The sequence below is a fragment of the Gracilinanus agilis genome, chromosome 3, assembly GCF_016433145.1.
Source record: "Gracilinanus agilis isolate LMUSP501 chromosome 3, AgileGrace, whole genome shotgun sequence".
NCBI lineage: Eukaryota > Metazoa > Chordata > Mammalia > Didelphimorphia > Didelphidae > Gracilinanus > Gracilinanus agilis.
Genome location: NC_058132.1, coordinates 193,324,427 through 193,344,678, shown reverse-complemented (window position 1 = coordinate 193,344,678; position 20,252 = coordinate 193,324,427). Strand labels below are relative to the sequence as shown.

The 20,252-nt window shown below is 41.7% G+C and overlaps 1 protein-coding gene across 1 annotated transcript in view; it reads right to left on the bottom strand.

The window, feature by feature from the left end:
* Positions 1-1,111: 1,111 nt before the first annotated feature.
* SIK2 (salt inducible kinase 2) overlaps positions 1,112-20,252 on the bottom strand; it is a 167,305-nt gene continuing 148,164 nt past the window's right edge. The window contains exons 9-15 of the mRNA XM_044669351.1: positions 16,850-17,014; positions 9,663-9,891; positions 9,030-9,314; positions 8,698-8,861; positions 3,668-3,778; positions 3,048-3,139; positions 1,112-2,222 (exon numbers count right to left, since the gene is read on the bottom strand). Of these exons, the coding sequence (XP_044525286.1) occupies positions 1,607-2,222; positions 3,048-3,139; positions 3,668-3,778; positions 8,698-8,861; positions 9,030-9,314; positions 9,663-9,891; positions 16,850-17,014 (1,662 nt within the window). The 3' untranslated portion in view covers positions 1,112-1,606. The remainder of the gene's footprint in view (positions 2,223-3,047; positions 3,140-3,667; positions 3,779-8,697; positions 8,862-9,029; positions 9,315-9,662; positions 9,892-16,849; positions 17,015-20,252) is intronic.

Genomic DNA, 20,252 nt, shown 5'->3' with positions numbered 1-20,252 from the left:
AATCTTCTAATGTGACGACAGGGAGTCCCACCCAGACCCCTGCCTGCCTCTGCCCCGTGCACACACGCAGCCGCCCTGCACACGCTCTGAGCAGTGCCACCCCACCCCCCCAGACCCTTCTCTGTCCCGTGGAAGCCAACCCGAGTCTGTCCTCCCCCATCGGCGCCCCTGGGCTTTGCCCGCCTGACCCAGAATGTCAAGCCCACAACAGCGGCCCAGGAGCAGGCGAGCGGGCGGGGGCAGCTGAAATGGAATCCCCAGCCTGCTCCTGTGACCCAGACGAGGAATCCCTGCCTGGGGCTCCCGGAGGCTCGCTGCCTGCCGCTGCTTCTAACTCATTCTGGACAAATGCTAAGGTGTGAGGAGAGGTTCGGAGAGGTTCGGTTCGGTTCTCCTAATGGAGGCCGGGGCCTGGTGGGGGTCTGCTGAAATGGTTCCACGGACACTGAATATTGCTGTCATACACTGAACATTTCAAGCAGAGAAGCGAGTCCGGACGACAGAGGACGTGAGCACTGTGTGTCCCACACGGTGGAACACCCACTCTGATGTGACTTTGGATTCAGCCCGGGCACCAACGGGGCGCCAACGTCTGCCCGAAGGCTCGCTGCTGCTGCTTCCCGTGGGATGCCCCCACGTTCACTTTGCTCGTCCCTCACACGTGCTAAAACCCTACAGCACTGTCCGACCAAGCCGGAAAGCTTACTAAAGCACTAGCGACGTATAGCGTAAATGTCAAGTACGGTCATTACTTTTTAAGAGCCTGCAGGGCCCCTGCTGGTCGGCTGCTCCGAGCCCAGGAGCCTTCCCGAGGGCTGTGTGCGAGAAGCCGCTTCCTTCTTCCACTCAGGCCTTCCCGAGGCTTTGGGGCTTCTCCTTTCTGTGACACAGATGACATTTTTGAAGAACAAAGAGTGCCGACTCCGACAGTGCCGTAGCCCTTAGAGAGCCCAGACTCCTTCGGGCAGGGCTCCTCTCCGGGGGTCTGCGCCTTCCGAGGGGAGTCGCCCATCTCAGGGGTTCATTTCTAGCTTCTCTCAGCATCTGCAAAATGCTATTATCTATTAGTCAATGAACAAAGCTCATCACACTCCACAATTCAACGCCACAATACAACTTTCTTTTAAAATCTCCTGTGTACTCACAGTCCATAAGCATTCTTGATTTACCTTTTAGCGCCTAACACTTGTTGCTTTATTTCAGTGAAAAATATATTGCTTTTTTTTGGCCAGGAAAAAGGCCCTGCCGCATGTTCGTGCATTCACCAGGTTTCCCTTGATCACTGACTGGTATAACTTGGTATAAAATGAAGGTGTGAATTCCTTTCTTCCTACAAAAACGTTTTCTGGTGCTCCGGTCTTCCTCCTAACAGCTACATTCCAGTACCTGCCTCTGAAGCTCCTGTGGACAAGGCCAGGCTGAACTCCCCACCTAGCCTCCTCAGCCAGGCCCCGACAGTTCCAGTTGGGCAATTTTGACATTTCCCCAAAAGGGGAAATGCAGGAAAATAAGTTGTGAATTTCAGGTTGGAATAAAAACAAAAATCCACACTCTTTTCCTTTGCCCTGCTTGCCTTGCTTCCTGACGTGAACACTGCGTGCTGGGGCTAATTCACTAGGACATAGCCGCTGGGCTGAGGGTCAACAGCCTCTACCATTTCACAATCAAAAAGTCCAGGCAACTCGGAGAGCGCTAACGGGTCATAGCTGGAGGGGGACTCCCTTGGCCCGGAGCCCCTGGGACAGTCTGGTAATGCTACATTGCTTTGCTGAGCTGGGTCCATGGAATACTGGCAGGGGGCAGGATAGTCTGGCTCTGGGGGGGCAGCACCTGGCAGCTCACGAGTCTGATAGGAGAAGGGTAGGGGTGGGGGTGCCGCTGGCGGCTGCGGCGGCTGCTGCTGCAGCTGGGATGGCAGCGGAGGAGGAGAGCCGGGGACCTGGGAGGAGGGCAGGGGCGGGAGCTGCAGTTTGCGGTACTGGCCGAGGAAGGGGTCGTATTGCATTTGCTCTGAGGAAGGCTCTAGGACCGGGCTTAGCGACTGAGCCAGGCTGAACTGGGGTGGCTGCGACGGCTGAGCCTGAGGACTGGAGAGCTGCTCCTGGTGGGGAAGCGGCAGCTGCTGGTTTGGCCGTGGGTAGGAACTCTCCGCTATCTGCATCTGGTTAAAGTACGCCTGCAGCTGGGACTGCTTCTGAAGGAAGAGCCGTTTCTGATGAAGCCTGAATCAGAGACAATACACTGAATGAATACATGCTTCAAGGGATTCTAGCTTTAATAAAAATAGTGATTCTTATTAATTGTTAAATAAAATTTATAATTATATATATAATATATAAAAATGTTAATAAAAAAAGGTTCTCCAACCTCCTTCCCTCACCTGGCGAAAAGCAACATCAGCAACTGTTCCTCACGTCTAAAACCTCTGCTGGGTTCTCCCCCTCCCACCAAATTGGAGGGTTTCCTCAAGCTTTTCTCTGACACAAAGCCAGGCTCCAGACAGGGCTGGGCCCAGGCTAGTGTCTGCGTCCTGGCTGCAAAGTCATAGCCACCCACTGGTGAGACAGCATCAGAGGGAGCCCGGCCACTGCCCCTATCTAAGCAGGCCCTCCTCAAAGTCTCCAGTGTGGTTTCTAAACCCTGATGACTCCTCCCCCCCCCCCCCCCCCCGGGACTCCAGGAATCAATCCAGAAAAAATTACATCCATTCTCTTGCAGCCTCCACAGGAGGCTCCTAGAGTGGGACCTTGAAGGCAAGACTGATGGCTCCCTTTCTGGAGCACCTGGCACCTCATTTGGTTTACATTTTCCCCTCTGGAAACTGAGTCCAACAGACAAAGACTAGAGGGGAAAACCCTGGAGGACTGAGAGGCACAACTGATGCCTGTTATTCCTTGCCAGGCAAACACCTCCATTAGTGCACTGCAGAACTAGGAGCTCTTCGGGTGAGAGAGGCTCTCCCAGAAAGGCTATTTTCTACAACTAACACTGCAGGGCAGGAGAAGGGCTTCCCAGGGGCAGTGATTTCTGTGGCCAAAGGCTCTTACCTGTGCTCCTGCAGCTGCTGTTCCAGGCTCCGGGGAGATTCCTTGCAATATAGTTGGCAAGTGTTCTGTGCTTTTGACAGGAGATTGGGTTTCTGCAACAACAACATTTGAAAAAAGGAACTTAGGGAAAATGAGCTTGCCAGGATCTATCGATTAAGACTCCTTGGGCCTGGAGGATAATCTTGAAGACAGATCAGCTACAACCTTTGCAGGATATATCATGGTTACTGACAAGAAGGTAGCAGAGCCTTACAGGAAAAGACAGAATGGGGTGGAGTGAACTGATGATACCTGTTCTCAGTTTGGACCCTTCTGATTCCTTAGTTCCTCACTTCTATAATTTGTGGGACTCGGGTTTGAAAAAATTTTTTCAAATGAGGGTCCACTGGGAAACACAGATGGCCAGGCTGTCTCTGACCAATCAATACTTCAAGGACATTTATTTCCTGGGGCTTGACGACAGATTTCAGCCCAACTTATGGGTCTAATTACATTCCCAGAAGCCTCAAAGAGTACATGACGATAAGGAATGCGGCAGCGCAAAGTCACCACCACCCAGAGCAAATGTTTGCTTTGCTCACTGACAGATCCTGGCAAAGAAAGAAGGGGAAGGATCCCACCTGGAGTCTGTGCTGCAGGTATTGGGTCTCTAGGCTTTGTCGTCTGGAAAGCTGTGGATGCACAGTGTTTGGAAAAGCAGAGGCATTTTCCTGCTGCTGAGTGGCTTCCTCCTGAGGAGGGGAAGAGAAGAAAATGCAACTTTAAATTCCTGGAAAGGTTCTCAGCATCAGGGACTTTAAGGACTGAGAAGAAAAATCTCAACTCTTCATAATATAGCAGAGATTCCTTTGTGCCAGGCAGTGGGAGGGTCAACCACTCTGTGGCATATTTACAGAAAAAGAGAAAATATAGTTGTATGAAATGGAGCACACAAGTTTCTCCAAAGGTACTGACTAGACTGCACTCCCATCTCATGGTCAGAGAGTCTCTCCATGTCCAAGAGGAAAAGCTCTTATGCTACAGATGCTTCTGCTGGTTCACAAGCAGGTCTCTATTCTAATACTTTAGCCCTTGGACAACTCTGTCATTTCAATGATCGGGGTAGTCCTCCCTCCAAAGGTGTTCTAATCCTTTGTATTCTTGCCTGTCTTTCCCTAACTGTCCAGTGGTGCTACTCATCCTGCTGTGGAGGGGCAGGGAAGAACCTTCTTCTAGGGCTCTCAATGTTACATGGGTGCAATGTAGAACAAAGGCTGGCTGAACCTCCACTACTTTTCTCTCTCACTCTATGCCCAGTCCAATGTCTTTTCTGTTGACAGAACTCTTGCTTCTGCATGCATGCTTCTGACTTTTTTCCCATTAGTTTCTTAGATATTCTTGACCTTTTGTTCTTCCAAATGACTTTTGTTATTATTTTTTTTTGGTTCAATAAAATATTTTTTTGGCATGCTTTTGTATGGTCTCCCCATGGCACTTTGGATGACTTGATGTTTTGATTCTTTGGAGATAGTGGTTCCTTTTTATAACCACATAGCATCATAGAAAAAATACTGGTGTTAAAAATAGGTTTTTATTTTTAGGGAAAATCTTGGGGTCAATGAAAGTACTGCATAATTTCCCAAATGTAGTATAGCTCACTCTTTTCTTCCAAATTAATTCTAGGTCAGGCTAATCATAGTCAATCTGTAGTGCCTGCCCAAGACCTATGGACTAGATCTACAGACTATAGATTCTACAGGGTATTATAATCTGGATAATAGGTATTCTTCATCCACTTAGTTTTTCTTACGTAGATTATTACGTTGGATTCTTCTGAGTGTTGTGAATCTCATTTCACAATCAATACCCTGCAGTTTTTAGGACTTCATGCCATCTGACATATCAACTGCAAACATCTGGAGAACTTCCTGCATTTGAGCTTTTTACTGACATCCTCTATGACTGTAATAAACACTCTGGAGAGCACACATCTTCCCTGTTTAATACCTCACTTAATTTTAATAATCACAGGACTGATTGTTGTACCCATTTAAGGAATCTTGCCTGATATCAACACATGCATGAGAAACACTTTACTGGAAAAGCCTTTACAAAATTGTATCTTATTCAACTATATCAAATGTTAGAAATGGGTCAACAAAAAATAAAAAACCCTGGGATCTTGCCTATACCAGTAGTACTCAATCTTTTACTGAGGACTTCAAAGGGCTTTTGTTTATGAGGGTTATATAATTATGTCATAATAAATAATAGGTGGGTTATATATTGTTACTCACTGTTGAGATCAGAAGTAGGACTGCCTGGGGGGAGTGGGGTTGAGAAGTGAGCACAAGGGAAACAGAGGAGCAAGTAGCTGAGTACTTTCCAAGGTTTAACTGAGAAAGAAGGAGCTGATATAAGGTCATATTCTGAGGACATGGTAGGGTCAAGTGAAAGTTTTTAAGGGTGTTGTTTATAGTCAGTATAGAGGGAACCAACAGAAAGGGAGATATGGAAGTTTAGAGAAAAGAAGTGATTCTTAAGGGGGCAGCTGGGTGGCTCAGTGGATTGAGAGCCAGGCCCAGAGACAGAAGGTCCTGGGTTCAAATATAGCCTCAGACACTTCCTAGCTGTGTGACCCTGGGTAAGTCACTTGACCCCCATTGCCTAGCCCTTACCCACTCTTCTGCCTTAGAACCAATACATAGTATTGATTCTAAGATGGAAGGCAAGAGTTTTTAAAAACAAACGAAAAAGAAATTATTCTTGGGCCAATATGGGGAAGGAAATGGGATTGTGGGCATGTGGAATGGTAGCTTTTGTGAAGAGGAGGGATACCTTTTCACCAGATACTAGAAGAAAGAAAGAATGGAGAGTGATATTAAGAAGTTTTCAAAAGTAGAGAAAAGAACGTTCACTGATTAGCTCCTATTTCCTCAGTAAAGAATAAGGCCAGGTCCTTTCCAGAAAGGGCTGATGGTGGGGGTAATTATTTAGGAAGCTTGACGGCAGAGGATAAGGTCTGATATAGCTGCTCTGGAGAATGTATTTGAGCCAATTAGGGAGGATCAGAGAACTGATTCAGTGTAACAAGAGTCCAGATGAGAATAGCTAATATTTTTCATGGACTCAATACAGCGGTGTGACTTCCTCCAGCTCCAATTAGTGGCATGTGTGTAGGAGAGAATGTCGAGGGTAGCTGTAATCCAAGGCTGAAGATCGACAAGGTATAAGCAAAAGTAAGACAAGCAGGCAAGGGATTTGAGAGTAGAGGATATATTAACCTGAACTGGTAAACTCTAGGCTTAAGGTTGGGAAGGGAAGAAGGAAGTGAAGTCAGATCATAGGTGATGTTCTAGGAGATGACTAAAGGGTGGAGGAATTAGAAGTCATGATGAGGATGATTAATAGATTTGGGAGAAGTGAGATACAGAGAGAAACAGAATGAAAGAAAGTCACAGTTGGCTAGGAGAACTTCAAAATTCTTGATTATGGAAGTAGAATGCTATTGGGGTGGAGGTAGAATGGGGTGGAGGTAGAATGAAGGTATGGGCCTACTGAGAAGACTAAGGAACTCAACTGAAGGATGTATGAAGGAACATAAACTTGTATGGTAGTCACCTTGCATAAGAGGGAATGGGGCCAAACAGAAAGCTAGTCACTAAACTTCCTGAGGAAGAAGAAAGAATGACTTGGAGATAACTGCCATGAAGATCTGGCTAGGATGATATATGTGGATAAAGGTCACCTTAAACAGAGGTAAGGATGCTGAGAAACTGTAGCAAAGGTATGAAAATGGCAATAGGGAGCAAGGCTTATACATACTCTTCTTGGACCAGCAAGTTGAGGATCATCAAGGTACACCTAACCTTGGAAAAAATGGCCAGGGATCAGTATCTTTGGGGAACAGAGAAGAATGTGGGTTGGGGTGAATTCAGGTCCTTATTAGAGCCAGAGGTGCAAGGAACACAAGGAAGAAGTCTAAGATAAGGGTAAGTTTGTTAATGATAATACTGGAGTTCTAGAAAACAATGGAAGGTGCAGGAAGGGGTAGACTGGATTTTAGAAATCTAAGAAGGTAGATACAGAAGGAAAGGATAGGGAAAGAAAGGAAGGGGAGGCCTGCTTAGGGAGCTGAGGATTTATCATCACTGGGGTTAAGAGAGTTAGAGTTAAGAGTTTAGTGGATATGATAATAAAAGGAAAGTAAGGGGTGTAAGTTAAGTTTTGCAAGGTTTTGCAAGAAGCCATGCCTCTGGGCAAAGTTTGCAGTTGGACACTTGGAATCTTGGGAGAGTCCTGATGCCATCGTGGGGTATGAGACCAATTGTCAGTTGGGTTGTGCCCTATATAAGGGAGGCAGAGACTGGACCCTGTGACTCATTCTGGAGCCTGGGATCCAGAGTGGAAGGGTGGAGAATATGGGGTTAGATAACTTACTTAGGTAGCTATCTTAGCTGATCAATAGCAACATCTCATTGACAAACCCAACAATCTCTTAGGAAACAAAATATATTTCAAGCAACCAATTATTCTTCATCTGGCTCAGGGCTTGTCAGCCCTGGGTCAGCAGTTGAGCATTTATTCATCAATTTATTTTCAATCAAGCTACCATCTAATTTGTCTGTAGGCAAGCAGTGTCCACCAAAGCAGGCCAGATCGACCAGAGGCCTGCCTGGGCCAGTGGGCCTGGTTAGTTCAGCTATCAACATTCTGAAGCTGTTAGATATAATACTTATAACTAGGATCAAACTTCATTTAGGGATTCCTAATAACCCTCTTCCCTTCTACCAGTTACCCTTATAAAAGCTTTGTTTTCAAAAGTCAATCCAGCTACTGACCTTTTGTTGGTTGACCTGGCAACAGATCAGCCTCAAGGAAGTTCCAGGGCAAGTTGAAGGGTCAGAGGAGGTTCCAGTTTTACTCCCTGAAGTTAAGCTTAACTACCATCAGTAATATCATTAGTCAGACGTGTTACTAATTTATCATTGATATTCTGATATTATTGATTTAGTTATCATTAATTGAAACATCAATTGGTGCCAGGAGGCTAGTCTTCCTGAAGTAACATAAATTGGTTGAGGGGATTCTACAGGAAGTTTAGTTGTGTTATCCGATTTCCTGTTTATACCTAAGGAAAGTTTAAAGCTCCTTTGTCATCTGGAGCTTTTTGCTTTATCTTTTCTTAACAATTACATCTTTATAATCAAGTCCCTCAACGATCATAACAGAGGATGTAGTACTTTTTGTATTAAAGGCTATAGTTCAAGAGGCCTAGCCTGTGGAATATAGGTTAGGAATGCTTACTTCTGTATTGGTTTTAGTGATGTTAAGCTAACAAGCAGAAAGAGAGGGTTAAGTTAACCTTTCGGTGTTAATTTGAAGGTTCTGGACAAAAGGAGGAACTGTTTATTTCATGCTATTTTAATATATGTATTAGGTATTTATGTGTGTGCCTTGAATTCACAGTCATTATTATTTAAAATACCATTCTATTTTCCCCCAATTACAAGTAAAAACAATTTTTTACATTCTTAAAAAATTTTTTTTGAGTTCCAAATTCTCCCTCTTCCTCCAAGGCTCCCCTCCTCCCTCTGCCTGAAATGGTAAGCAATCTGATACAGATTTTGCATGACTCACAGTGATTATTTAAAGGGTCTAGTATACCCACCTGTGAGGCACTGCTGACAAGGTCTTGGAGTTGGGGAGCAGCTGATGCTAAGCTGGGTTCTGCCTCTGACCCCATCTGTTCATATAGCAACTGGACTTTGTTCAGTTCAAGAATTCCTTTGGTTCGGGCCAGATTCTGTAGGTGCTGTCTAAATGCTACAAGCCCTAAAAAGAAAGTAAAAAAAAAAAAAAAAACAACAAAAAAGAATGAGGAACCCTGATGAATACCCAAGGCCTTTTAGTAAACAACCTAATCAACGATTACAAAGCCCCACTGAGCTCCTATCATTTGTAATTTTGAAAACTAGTAGGAAGGTAGAGAAAATAAGTTACCTTGTGTGAGAGAGGTATCTGATGCCCTACGGCCTTCTCTGAAGCTTACTGGGGACCTGTTGTGAGTCTCCCGTTTCTGTGAGCTTAGCACCTGCATGGCTGGATTGGCAGGTCTTATGCTTATGAAAGGAGGTGTCAAGCGGTGTGTAGGCTGATTGGCCAACATAATGTCCTTCAGGGATGGGTTGTCCTCTAGAAAGTTCAGATCCCTCTGAATGGATCCCATGTCATACTCAGAATCCACACTGCCCAAGGAGGGGTGGTCATTCACAGAAAAGACTTTCCCTTCAAAAAACAGCAAAACAGATATAACCAACAACAATCTTTCTTTGGTCATGTACAGGCAGTTTACTAATCAACCAATATGTAAACTTTTCACATTCCTAGGCTAGATCTTCCAGGGGTGAAATGAACTATTTCTTCAACCTCCATATTTGAGAACAAATATAGTGGGGACAACACTAGCAGATGAAAACTCCTTAAAAGGTCCAGATATTCCAAAGTTCCAAGATTCTGCCCTGTTGTGATCTGGGCTATATAAGAATGAAATATAGACTAAAACTTGGGACTTGATTCCTAAATGTAGCCAACAATTCTCAGGTGGTAAGGGTACAGTGCTGTCCTGGCATTTACCTGTGCCAGGCATCATGACTAGCTGGTTGGTCACTTCTGCCAGTGTGTGACGTCTCTGTCCACAGCGTGTTGACTGGAAAGCATCAAATGAATGGCTAGGGTCTTCCTCAGACTCTCCTTCTGTCTCTATTCCTTCATCAATGGAGGTCTCCATCATATTACTAGGCAGTGATTGGCATCCTTTTCTCACCATTATGGGGGGCACTGGGTCCAGCAGACAACCATTCACCTACATTCCAGAGGATAAGAATGAAAAATGTCAGCCACTGTTCTACTGAAATAGAAGATGTTTCTATAAAAGAAGCTTAGGGGAAAACTGGAACCCGAGTGAAATATGGAAATCTCACATGGCATTTTTTTGTTAAAAATTTAAGACAAAGAGTTCAGTAAGACCCATTCTGTGCTCCCTACAAGATAAAAATCTGCTCTTTCACAAACTGGCAACTTCTTTCAGGGTGTTCTGTGGTTCTGCCCTCTCAGAGGTACTCTATACAGTATTGGAATTAGCCAGCTTTTTGTTTTGTTTTTTTGAGAGGGGGAAAAGTGGGAGGGGCAAAACAGTGGTGAGGAACAAGAGTTCTTTACATCTGATGCACTGTTCAGAAGGGAGGAAATGTCAATATTCTTCATGTTTTAAAGCCATAAATTACAGTAGCAGGTTCCCAATACACTTTTGTGCTCACAATCATACTCCCTGCCTGCTGGATTTAGTTTTTAATGGCCCTATAAGCCTGTGGTACACAAGTGTGAACATTCTCTGCTGAGGCTAGAAATACAACAAAGGCCTGAAATAATCCTGTATATGGTCAGTGATTTCCATTATAATAATGAACGACTTGCATGCCTCCAAATCCAGGAGAGGTTAATAATGAGTGCCAAAGCTCTGAACTCACTCTCCATAGACAACACATGCAACAATCCGCATCTCACCTCTAGCCTTAGCTCAGTCTTGCTCAGAGGTTAGAATTTAGCATGGTGGAGCCAAGCCTTTCTAAGCTATTGCCAAGAAAAGGCCACTGACACTTGAAAGATCTACTGTAGGGTGGGCAGAAGCAATAGCATCTAGAAGGAAGTTGCAGCCTGGCTGTCTCCTGGATGGTAAAAGCTCCAAGAAAAAGCAAGTCTTTGTCTTGTTACTTGAACTGTCCCTCTTTGTGTAAGCTAATCATGTATAGCCTGTGAACACTGCTTGGCTGTAAGTGACACTTTCACCTGGAAGATGGTGTTTTCTTTGGAGGCAGGACAGGCCCATATATGAGATGACGTGGAACCTTCCTGTGCCAGACACTTTCCTTTTCTTGCAGCCAATCATTTTGGAGGAATTTTAGGTTCTTTATTTGGAGAGGGAGACTTGGGTGACTCAGACCTTTGTTTGCCTGTGCAGAGGTTATGCCATGAAAATAGCTCTGGGGCTGTGCCATCCTTTGGAACAGGGTGGCTGCAGCATTTTAAATAAAGGGCATTTGGAGAAGAAGTCAAGTGAGGTCTCAAAAGGAGTGTTTCTTCAGGGCTTACCCAGCCCCTGGCACCCCAGACCTCTAACCCTGACAGCTATTTCTGTTCTTGGTGTGGACTTCCCCCCAAGCTTCTTCTGCCTTTCTTGGGAGGCTTATCATCTTCTTTCAGAACCAGGTGGTTGCTTGAGAAGCATCTTGTACATCCACTTTGGCTTTTGAGACTTGTCTTATTCTACCGATTAAGTTTTCGAAACTGGTCAGGTATATAACAATTCAATTTACTAAGCCCCTATTTTGTTTGAGGGGCTCCAAGAACACAAAGATGATGAAACAAATAAGGTCACACTGCAAAGTCCAGGGAGTGGAACAAAGACCATGTATTTTGCTGCTCAACAATTTTAAATTTATAACTTCTACGAAAATATTACTAGCCAGCAGGGACTAATTTGGATATTGCAGTGGATTTGTTACAACCTCTTGCACACTCACAGAAACTTGCTACATACTGATATGACTCTTGGGATAGGAGAAAAACAACTTCCAATTTTCCCTTCTTGGATGAAAGAGAGGTTTGAGAAGGCACTATGGGTTAGTCCTGTACTTAAAAGATAGAAGTGCATTTAATAATGGGCTTGGGCTTCCTGAAATAGCAGACATTCATTCTGTCCCATCTTTCTGGACTTCAGACTTTGTCTACTTGGCCCTAGGCATCTTTGGAAAAGGGCAACTTGATGGCACATCAAATGGACCCAGGAAAAGCTTATGCTCACCAGGATCATCTTAGAAAGGATATATTCTCTTACCACATTAGTTAACTACAGTTAGGATTTTAAGAAACAAATGTTTTTATATATGATTAACCTACTTCCTCACAAAATTGATTTAGTCCAATCTGAGGCTCTGGCAAACAGATTAGATAGCATAAACTCTTGCTCTCCTCAGCATACTTCAGAATCTGATCTTTAGTGCAGCATATCTCTCTCCTTTCAGTAATAGCTCTTTAAATGGCATGGTGGTGACACCAGGAGAAATTCTCTTATGCTCTGAGGCTCGTTCAAGTTAGAACATGTAAAAAGTGGCAACCAGTCTGGTTATGGCTCAGCTGCTCTGGCCACTGGAAACTTCTTGCCTCCCCCCACACTGGACTATTCTCAACAGCCTAACTTCAATTTGCCTCTAAACATTCCCATTTACATAGAGTTGTAGGGCTTACTCCCCACCTCACCCCCAACACTGTGAGGTAGGCACAGTGAAAATATTAGTACTATTTTACAAGTGGGGAAAGTGAGTCTCAAAAGATGTTAAAATGACTTGAATGTGATTACCTGTCTTGTAAATGTCAAGGTTGGAACCTGAACCCAAATTTCCTGACTCCAAGTCCCATACTCTTTCTTTCCGTTTCCATGCCATTATAAGAGGGGGAATAGTATTATGAATTTGGAGCATACTTTTAGAGCCCTGGTGCATGCTTTTCCTTCTTCTTCCCTCCTTTGCCAGATTGGCCCAAGAACCAAAGGAAGTTAATATACCTAGCCCAGACCATCTTAGTTTGGCATCAAAATGGGCAGAGGTACCATTATCATACATTGTAACCTTAGAGTAATAACAAAAAGTGCTCGACGGGATTGTATAACATTGGAAATGAAAGGGCATCTTAACGGCAGCTGGGTTGATTATTGATCAGATGAAAGGAGGGGTATAATGATGCTTTCAATAGCAGTTTGGGATTCCCTTCTTCACAGTACTTTAAAACTTTTAGGCATTCTGTGGCAAAAACAGCTGGCACTTCTAGTATAATATTAACCTTTAAAAATAAAAGATATTGTGTTCTAAGAAATAAACTCTGCTACCTGAGATACGCAAATCAAAGGACTGGAAATATAACCTGGGCCAGGGAGATCTCTAACACTTTGCAAGGCATTCATTTTTCATTCTCCCTTAAATCAGTTCACAATGATAAGAAACCAGGTACACAGAAGTCACTGGAGTATTGAACCCTAAAGAGGACTGACTCAAAACAGTCCATGTTCTTAACAACAAGGGATAAAACTAATAAAAAATAATAAGAACGCTTGAAAAATAAGATGTTCCTGTACCAACGAATAGTATCATTTATAGCCAACAAAAATAGCAAAAGTAAAAAAGCTACATTATACTACTACATTCTAAAACAAATGTCAATGTAGTCTATGAAAATTCATTACCATACACCCATTTTCATGGCCCAGTTTCCCCCCTTCTGGTGGGCAGAAGAGGAGTGGTGATTTGGAAAATCTTATTATTAGCCTCTGTGGTCCCTTCAAAATGAAAACAGGAAGGGATTATGAAATACAAAAACTTTTCTGCAGTACTCACTACCTTCAAAACAACAAATACAATGAAAATTCATTCTCTAAACTAAACTTAAAATGAGAGGCCAAGTATCAGTTTTCAGGGTCCATTTGTAGTTGCTTTTACAGTGACCCTAAATTTATGCTGTTCCGAGGATTTGAACTGAGGAAAGGAAGCCATGGATTTTATTACCACCTTTAACCCTTAATGGCTGGGTAAACACATGAACAAGTCACTTAATTATTGGAGAGTCAGTTTTTTCATCTGTAAAATAGTGATAATAATACCTTCAAATAGTTTTATTACAGGTGTGTTGTGAGCCTTAGTTGAGGTAATGCAGAAGTGTTTTGCGAAAATTAAAACCTATATAACAATCAGTTGTAATTTATAATCAAAATCACCATCATCAATACCATTAATACAGATGCAGGATACTGAAAGTACCACAATTTACTACCATAACCTCAAGGATTAATGCAGTCTATCTGGCAGATTTTAGACAATTATAAATAATCAGGAAGTATGGATGAGAAAGGATTGTGAGAACTAGAGTTTAGACACATCTAGCCTAACCCTATTAATTTCACAGGTAACAAAATTGAGACCTGTAAGAGGTGAAATAACTTCCTGAAAGTCATACATATAAAACTGAACCAGGATTTGAACTCAGGTCCCCTAATTCCAACTTAAGAGTGCTCTATCACACCATAGGGTCTTCTTAATATCTCTCCTCAGTTCTCTGGGATTGGAATCTGAGCCTTTAATGAAGATCACAGGCTTAATGTAGGAAGATGAAGTCCCCTTGAAATTTAGAAAAAATTGTCAGTTTAATGAGGGCAGAAATGTAATCAGTGAATAAAGGTTATGAAATGCTTCCTAAAAATATAATCTGTAGAAAATACTACAACCAAACATACATCAAACAACTTGAATATAAAGGTGAGCTACAGTCATATTTGACAAATCCATAGAGTTGCAGAGTTAAAGGAGTAGAAAAGATCTCAGTGGTCATCTATCTCAATTCTTATTTGAATCCCCCTTTTACCATTCCCAACAAGTAGTCTTCTTAAACTTCTTAACTTTTGCCAGAAGCAAGGAGTGTGCTACCAGGTGAGTTAGCTGGTTTTCAAAGGCTCTAACAGTTTCTATGTGTAGTGATTTATAGGTCTCAAAGGAGGCAGCGTTTAGGGAGGGGAATACAACAGGCAAGAAATAAACCTAGCTGGTTTGCATAGCAGAGTTATATCAGGACTTGTCCTACTCTATGCAAGAGCATTAAGAATTATTTTGAATTTTCCCCCTGTAGTAGTAGATTTAGAAATAAGGTAATTAAGATTAGTAAATAAATGGGTTTGCAAAAGGGGTTTTGCATCTTAGGTTGTCAAACAGATTGGAGGGTGCAAGCAGGGTTTGGAACATAAGGCATGCGGGCATAGTTCTGCTTGGTAGCAGTTAGGAACACTGGCTGGCTGGAAAAACAGTTTGCTGTGGCTGTGTGTCTCTTTAAGTTAAACAGACTAGAAACCCTGCTTTATTTTCTACTGAGAAGAATTAAAGAATAGAGAAGAAAAGCTGAATCCCAGTAAGATCCTTGTGGTAAGCAAAATCTTAAGCTGGTCTTAAGATTTAGCTTGGACTCTTTTCCCAGGCCAATTTTTGTCTGAGAGAGAGATTTGAAATATCCTAAAGATTTCCTGGTTCCTGTCTTCAGAAATCATCAAGAAGAAGGCAGTGAGTAAAGACAAACCTTTGCTTTGCTGGCAATTTGAGATTTCTCTCATTGCCAGGTAACTGGTAGATCAAGATATTTTTAGGCCTCCCAGGGCCAATATGTTTGGAGGCAAGATATAGATAAATAAGTGATAAGTTTCCCTTAGTGGTAAATTAGTCAGATAGCAGTTTTATTTGGGTTTTCATAGTTATCTGGTAAGGAGAGAGTGTAATTTTGGAAGAACAGAAGGCTGGGCCAGGAGGTCCAATTAGAGGGCTTGGGAAAGCTTAGGAACCTTAGTTTGACAGTTGTTTATTATTTTTTTATACCTATTTTATACAAATAAATATATTTTTATAGAAACCTTTGCTCTCCAAAATAGTTGTGTGTACTAGCCTAGTCAGGAGAGTAGATGAGGCTTAATCATCAAATAGCTTCATACCAACCTCTCAGACTGACTTTATATAATCAATCTTGAACCTATTTCTTCACCCCTAATCCTTTTTGGTTTGTTCCCTAGTTACAATGAAATTCACATGCTTTAAAATAGCTCACTCTAAATAATAATGCAGACAGTGCCCCACTTTTATGTTGGGGATCTGATGCCTTCACAGATAAAACCTTAATACCTTAAGTTTGTCTTTTCTTCAAAAGAGATGAATTTTTTTGGGGGGGACCCTTCTAGTCTCCTTCTTCCCAACGTACATCTAGATTTCAAGCATGCAAAGAAATGGAATAAGATGGCTTCCCAACCAAGTGGGAAGGGAAGCAGCAATAGCTCATAGTATATACTGAACAGCATTTCAAGCAGACAAACTAATCTACTAAATGTGAAATAGTAGGGAAAGAAAAGCTTATTGCTCAAAGGATAATGTTTGCAGTAGTATTGTTCTAACCTCTAATGGTCAGCAGCAACTCAGTTTTATTTTTTATCAAAAGTATTGCATTCTTGTTTCACATCCTAGCATGAAATTGTTTGCCCTCCAACTGAAAAGCAATGCCAGATAGCACAAGTGTAAATCTTTCTCCTTCAAGTATGTCCAAACTCCATCAATTTAATTAGCAAGAAGACTTCTATGGGTTTACAGCCACAAGATGATCCGAGAATAGTGGGAATGACAAAATAGGCCAATCTTTGTCCTTTGTAATCATCATTTCACAGCTTTTTAGAAGTAGTACTTTTTGCTTCTCCTTCCCCTCAAAAAGTTAATCAAACATAAAAACCCACCAAGAAGGAAATGAGAAAGGACCTAGAACTTTGAGGAAGAGAGGAAAGGTTTTTCAGAGGTAATATGCTTTAATGGATACAGTCTGAATTTGGAGTCAGAAAAACCCGAGTCTGAATCCTGCCTCCAACACTGACTGGCTAAGCGAACATAGGCAAATCATTTAACCTCTTAGCCTCAGTGTCTTCATCTGTAACCCGGGAATAATAATACTAGTGCTTCCCTCTGTGGTGAAGATAAAAATAAGATATACACAGTGCTTTGCAAAACTTAAAAGTGCTATATAAATTTCAGTTATTAGGGATTAATGAAATATCCAGACCAGAAAAGGACCAAATGGACTCTAGTACTTTTCCATGGGCTCTTCGGTTTGTGCCATTGAAAAACTGCCACTGCTGAATGTGGGGAGGGAAGCAAATCTCCCATGAATTCAACTCTGAACTACATAAGAACACACCATACCTTTGGTGTATCAACTCGTTCTTCTTCCATGAATGTTGCCTCGGCCTGGCATCCAGAATTTGGAAAGGAAAAGACCTCCACATTTGATGTCTGAGGGAGGATGGGTGACCTCATCAGTCTCATGTTTGGTGAACGTATGGCCATTGGGGGACCAACAGTTTGTGCCTATAAAGCAAGAAGATGTATTCTGATGAGATAAACACAGATCTATCACAAACAAAAACAGTTCAAGAAAATAATATTCTTTGGGTGCAAATAAAAAACAATTAGATGTTGGTAAAAATTGGAATTGTACTTCATCCTCTCTCACTATTCAATAGAAGGGAAGGCCTGATAGGTATAGCATTAATAATAAGATCTGAAATGATCTGATGTATTATGTCCAAATGCTAGACTTTGATCTCTGATTTTTACTACATGCCCAGAGCATGATTTTGTCAGGGCGGTAGAGGACAGTATGAGCAGGCCTATGAACATGAGCGTATGGTATCCCATGTTGTTTTTCATATTTATATTTTTGTGTAGTAAGAAGTAAGGTATCGCTATGGCCATGGCTGGAGTCAGCAAATGCAAAAAGAGATGAGGGGAAGCAGGGGTAGGAAAAAAAATATTCATTCCAAGACTATTTATTCATCCATGAGAATGAGATTTATCTCACATATCTCCATTATACCCAGTAACTGTAACCAGAATGGTACTGACCTTATGCTTGGGAAAAGTGAACTCACTTGAGAATGCTTTCTGTAGCTCTGTCTCCTATATTTTCATAACTATTCTGCTGGCTACTCTAAGCTAACTGGCATTAGAAATACTTCCTTTGAAACAGGGAGAAATTGGGGGGGGGGGGGGGAGAGAGAAAGGAAAAGAGAAAAGGGAGTAGAAGAGGAGAAGGGAGGGAAGAATGTATCTATTCTTTGTGATATACAAGTCCCATAATATAAAAGAACATGGAAAATCCTACTTTAAAGAACAGGATTATGGGTCTTATTATCTGTATATTATGTTCATTGTATTGATACACAAAACAACCTGGGGGAAGGTATGCCATATTAGACACTCTGGAATAGCAAAGGAAGGAATAAATAGGGTAGTCAGTACTTAGGGGATTATGACTATACATTTTGTAATAAGGGGATGAGAGGAAAGGATCAAAATTTCTCCATCCAGGGGGCAGCTGGGTAGCTCAGTGGAGTGAGAGTCAGGCCCAGAGACAGGAGGTCCTAGGTTCAAACCCGGCCTCAGCCACTTCCCAGCTGTGTGACCCTGGGCAGGTCACTTGACCCCCATTGCCCACCCTTACCACTCTTCCACCTATGAGACAATACACCGAAGTTAAGGGGTTAAAAAAAAAAAGAAAGAAAGAAAGAAAGAAAGAAAATTTCTCCATCCAATGCAAGCTCCTTTCCATGAAATATGGTCACTGGGTTATGTGTTGGCTCTACCAACTCACCAGGTACTCAACAATTCTTCAAATTAATACACAATTAAATATCTCACAACCCCCACCCCAAACATTTTAGATGAAGGCAACACTACTGAATTTCTGTTAAGTTTTGGCCAAAATGGGAACTTCTCTCTAGACTTTATTGGATTTCTTTAATGTAGCCTTTTTAAAAAGCAGTAAAAACATCTTTAAAATGGTTTTTCCTATTGCCTTATGTGAGGTACAACTAAAGAACTACCTTGTGTACAAAAGTCACCAGAAGTATTCAGAAGTGTCTACTTGCTTGGTAATGTATTAACAATGAAAGTCATGGAGCTCTAAAAATCTTAAGCCTGGCAGGAAACTAACTCGGGGGAGCATCTAGGTTCAACTTTCTCATTTGACAGGTGAAGAATTTAATACAAGGCTTTACATTTCTAATGGATATACCTTAATTATTTAAATTCCAATGAATTCCTAATGAATCTTAGTGAAACTCTGACATGATGTTCTCCAAAGATCAGGAATAACTAAATTAGAAAAGGGAACATTGTTTGGTTCCTTGCAATAATTGTCATATAAGTATCATGGCATCATGATGAGAGATGCGAAAGGATGAGATTACACTAGTATTTCATATGGTATTATAGAACACAGAAATGAAATATGCAATATATGAAAAATTCCTTTAAAGAAAATATGCTTCCTATCCCTAAATGATAAATGGACAAAGGAAATGATCAGTTCTTAAGAGGAGAAACTCAAGTGATCAACAGCCATATGAAAAAATGCTCCAAATCACTAATAATTAGCATGGTGCAAATCAAGACAACTGAAATTCCATATAAGACAAATACTGGAGGGCCTATTGAAAAAATAGGTACATTAATGCACTGTTTGTGGAGTTATAAATGAATGTCTATCAATTTTGGAAAGCAATCTAACTGTGCCAAAAAAAATGAGAACACTATTAGGCACATGTCCCAACGAGATCAAAGGGAGAGAAAAAAGACATAAATGGACACAAATATTTTATAGAAGCTCCTTTTGTTGCAGCAAAGAACTAGAAACAAAAAGGTGTCCAATTGGGAAACTATGATGTATGGATGAACTGAAATATTATTGCATTGTAAGAAATGACAAAAGGGATGGTTTCAGAGAAACCTAGGAAGGCTTAGGTAAACTGATGCAAAAAGTGAGCAGAACCAGGAGAAAATTTACACAACAATACTATTAAAAAGAACAACTTTTGAAAGCCATAAGAATTCTGACCAATGCAATGATTAAGCATGACTCCAGAAAAGAGAGATGATGAAACAAGCTTCCCACCTCCTGAGAGGAGAGGGACTCAAGATGCAGAATGAGACACAGTCAAAGTGGGAATCTGTTTTGCTTGACTATGAATATTTGTGATGATTGTTTTGTTCTTCTTCTCCCTCCTTCTCATGTGGGGAGGGGTGCCAAAAAGGTGGTAGGGAAAGAAATACTTGCTAATTGCTAAGTACAAATAAAAAGATGGTTCTGCATACCCCCCATCATGTTTGAAACTAATCTTTCTGGTTACCCATTATAACCCTTTTAAAAGTTCTTAACAGTAACTTCTAAACATTTTCAGTTATCAAGTACCCAATGATAACAGTGAGACAGCCTTGTTAGAGAAAGAAGAAAGCTAAGATTCAGAGACAATGACTTGGACAAGACATCATTGTTCATATTACGAGTCTTTTGACTCCTAGACCTGTGTCTCTGCCCCTAGCCTGGATTACCTTTCCAAGCAAACTTGTGACAAATCTATGGGAGAACACAGACAACAATTTCTCAGAAGAATAGGAATGGATAAGTTATGCCTAGTATCCCTAGAAAGAATATGTACATTATAAATATGAAAAATGATAAAGGCTGATATAATAATATAAATTAGTATTTTAATTAAAGCCATGTTTATAGATAAAATCATTAGACCACGCGCTTGTAAGCATT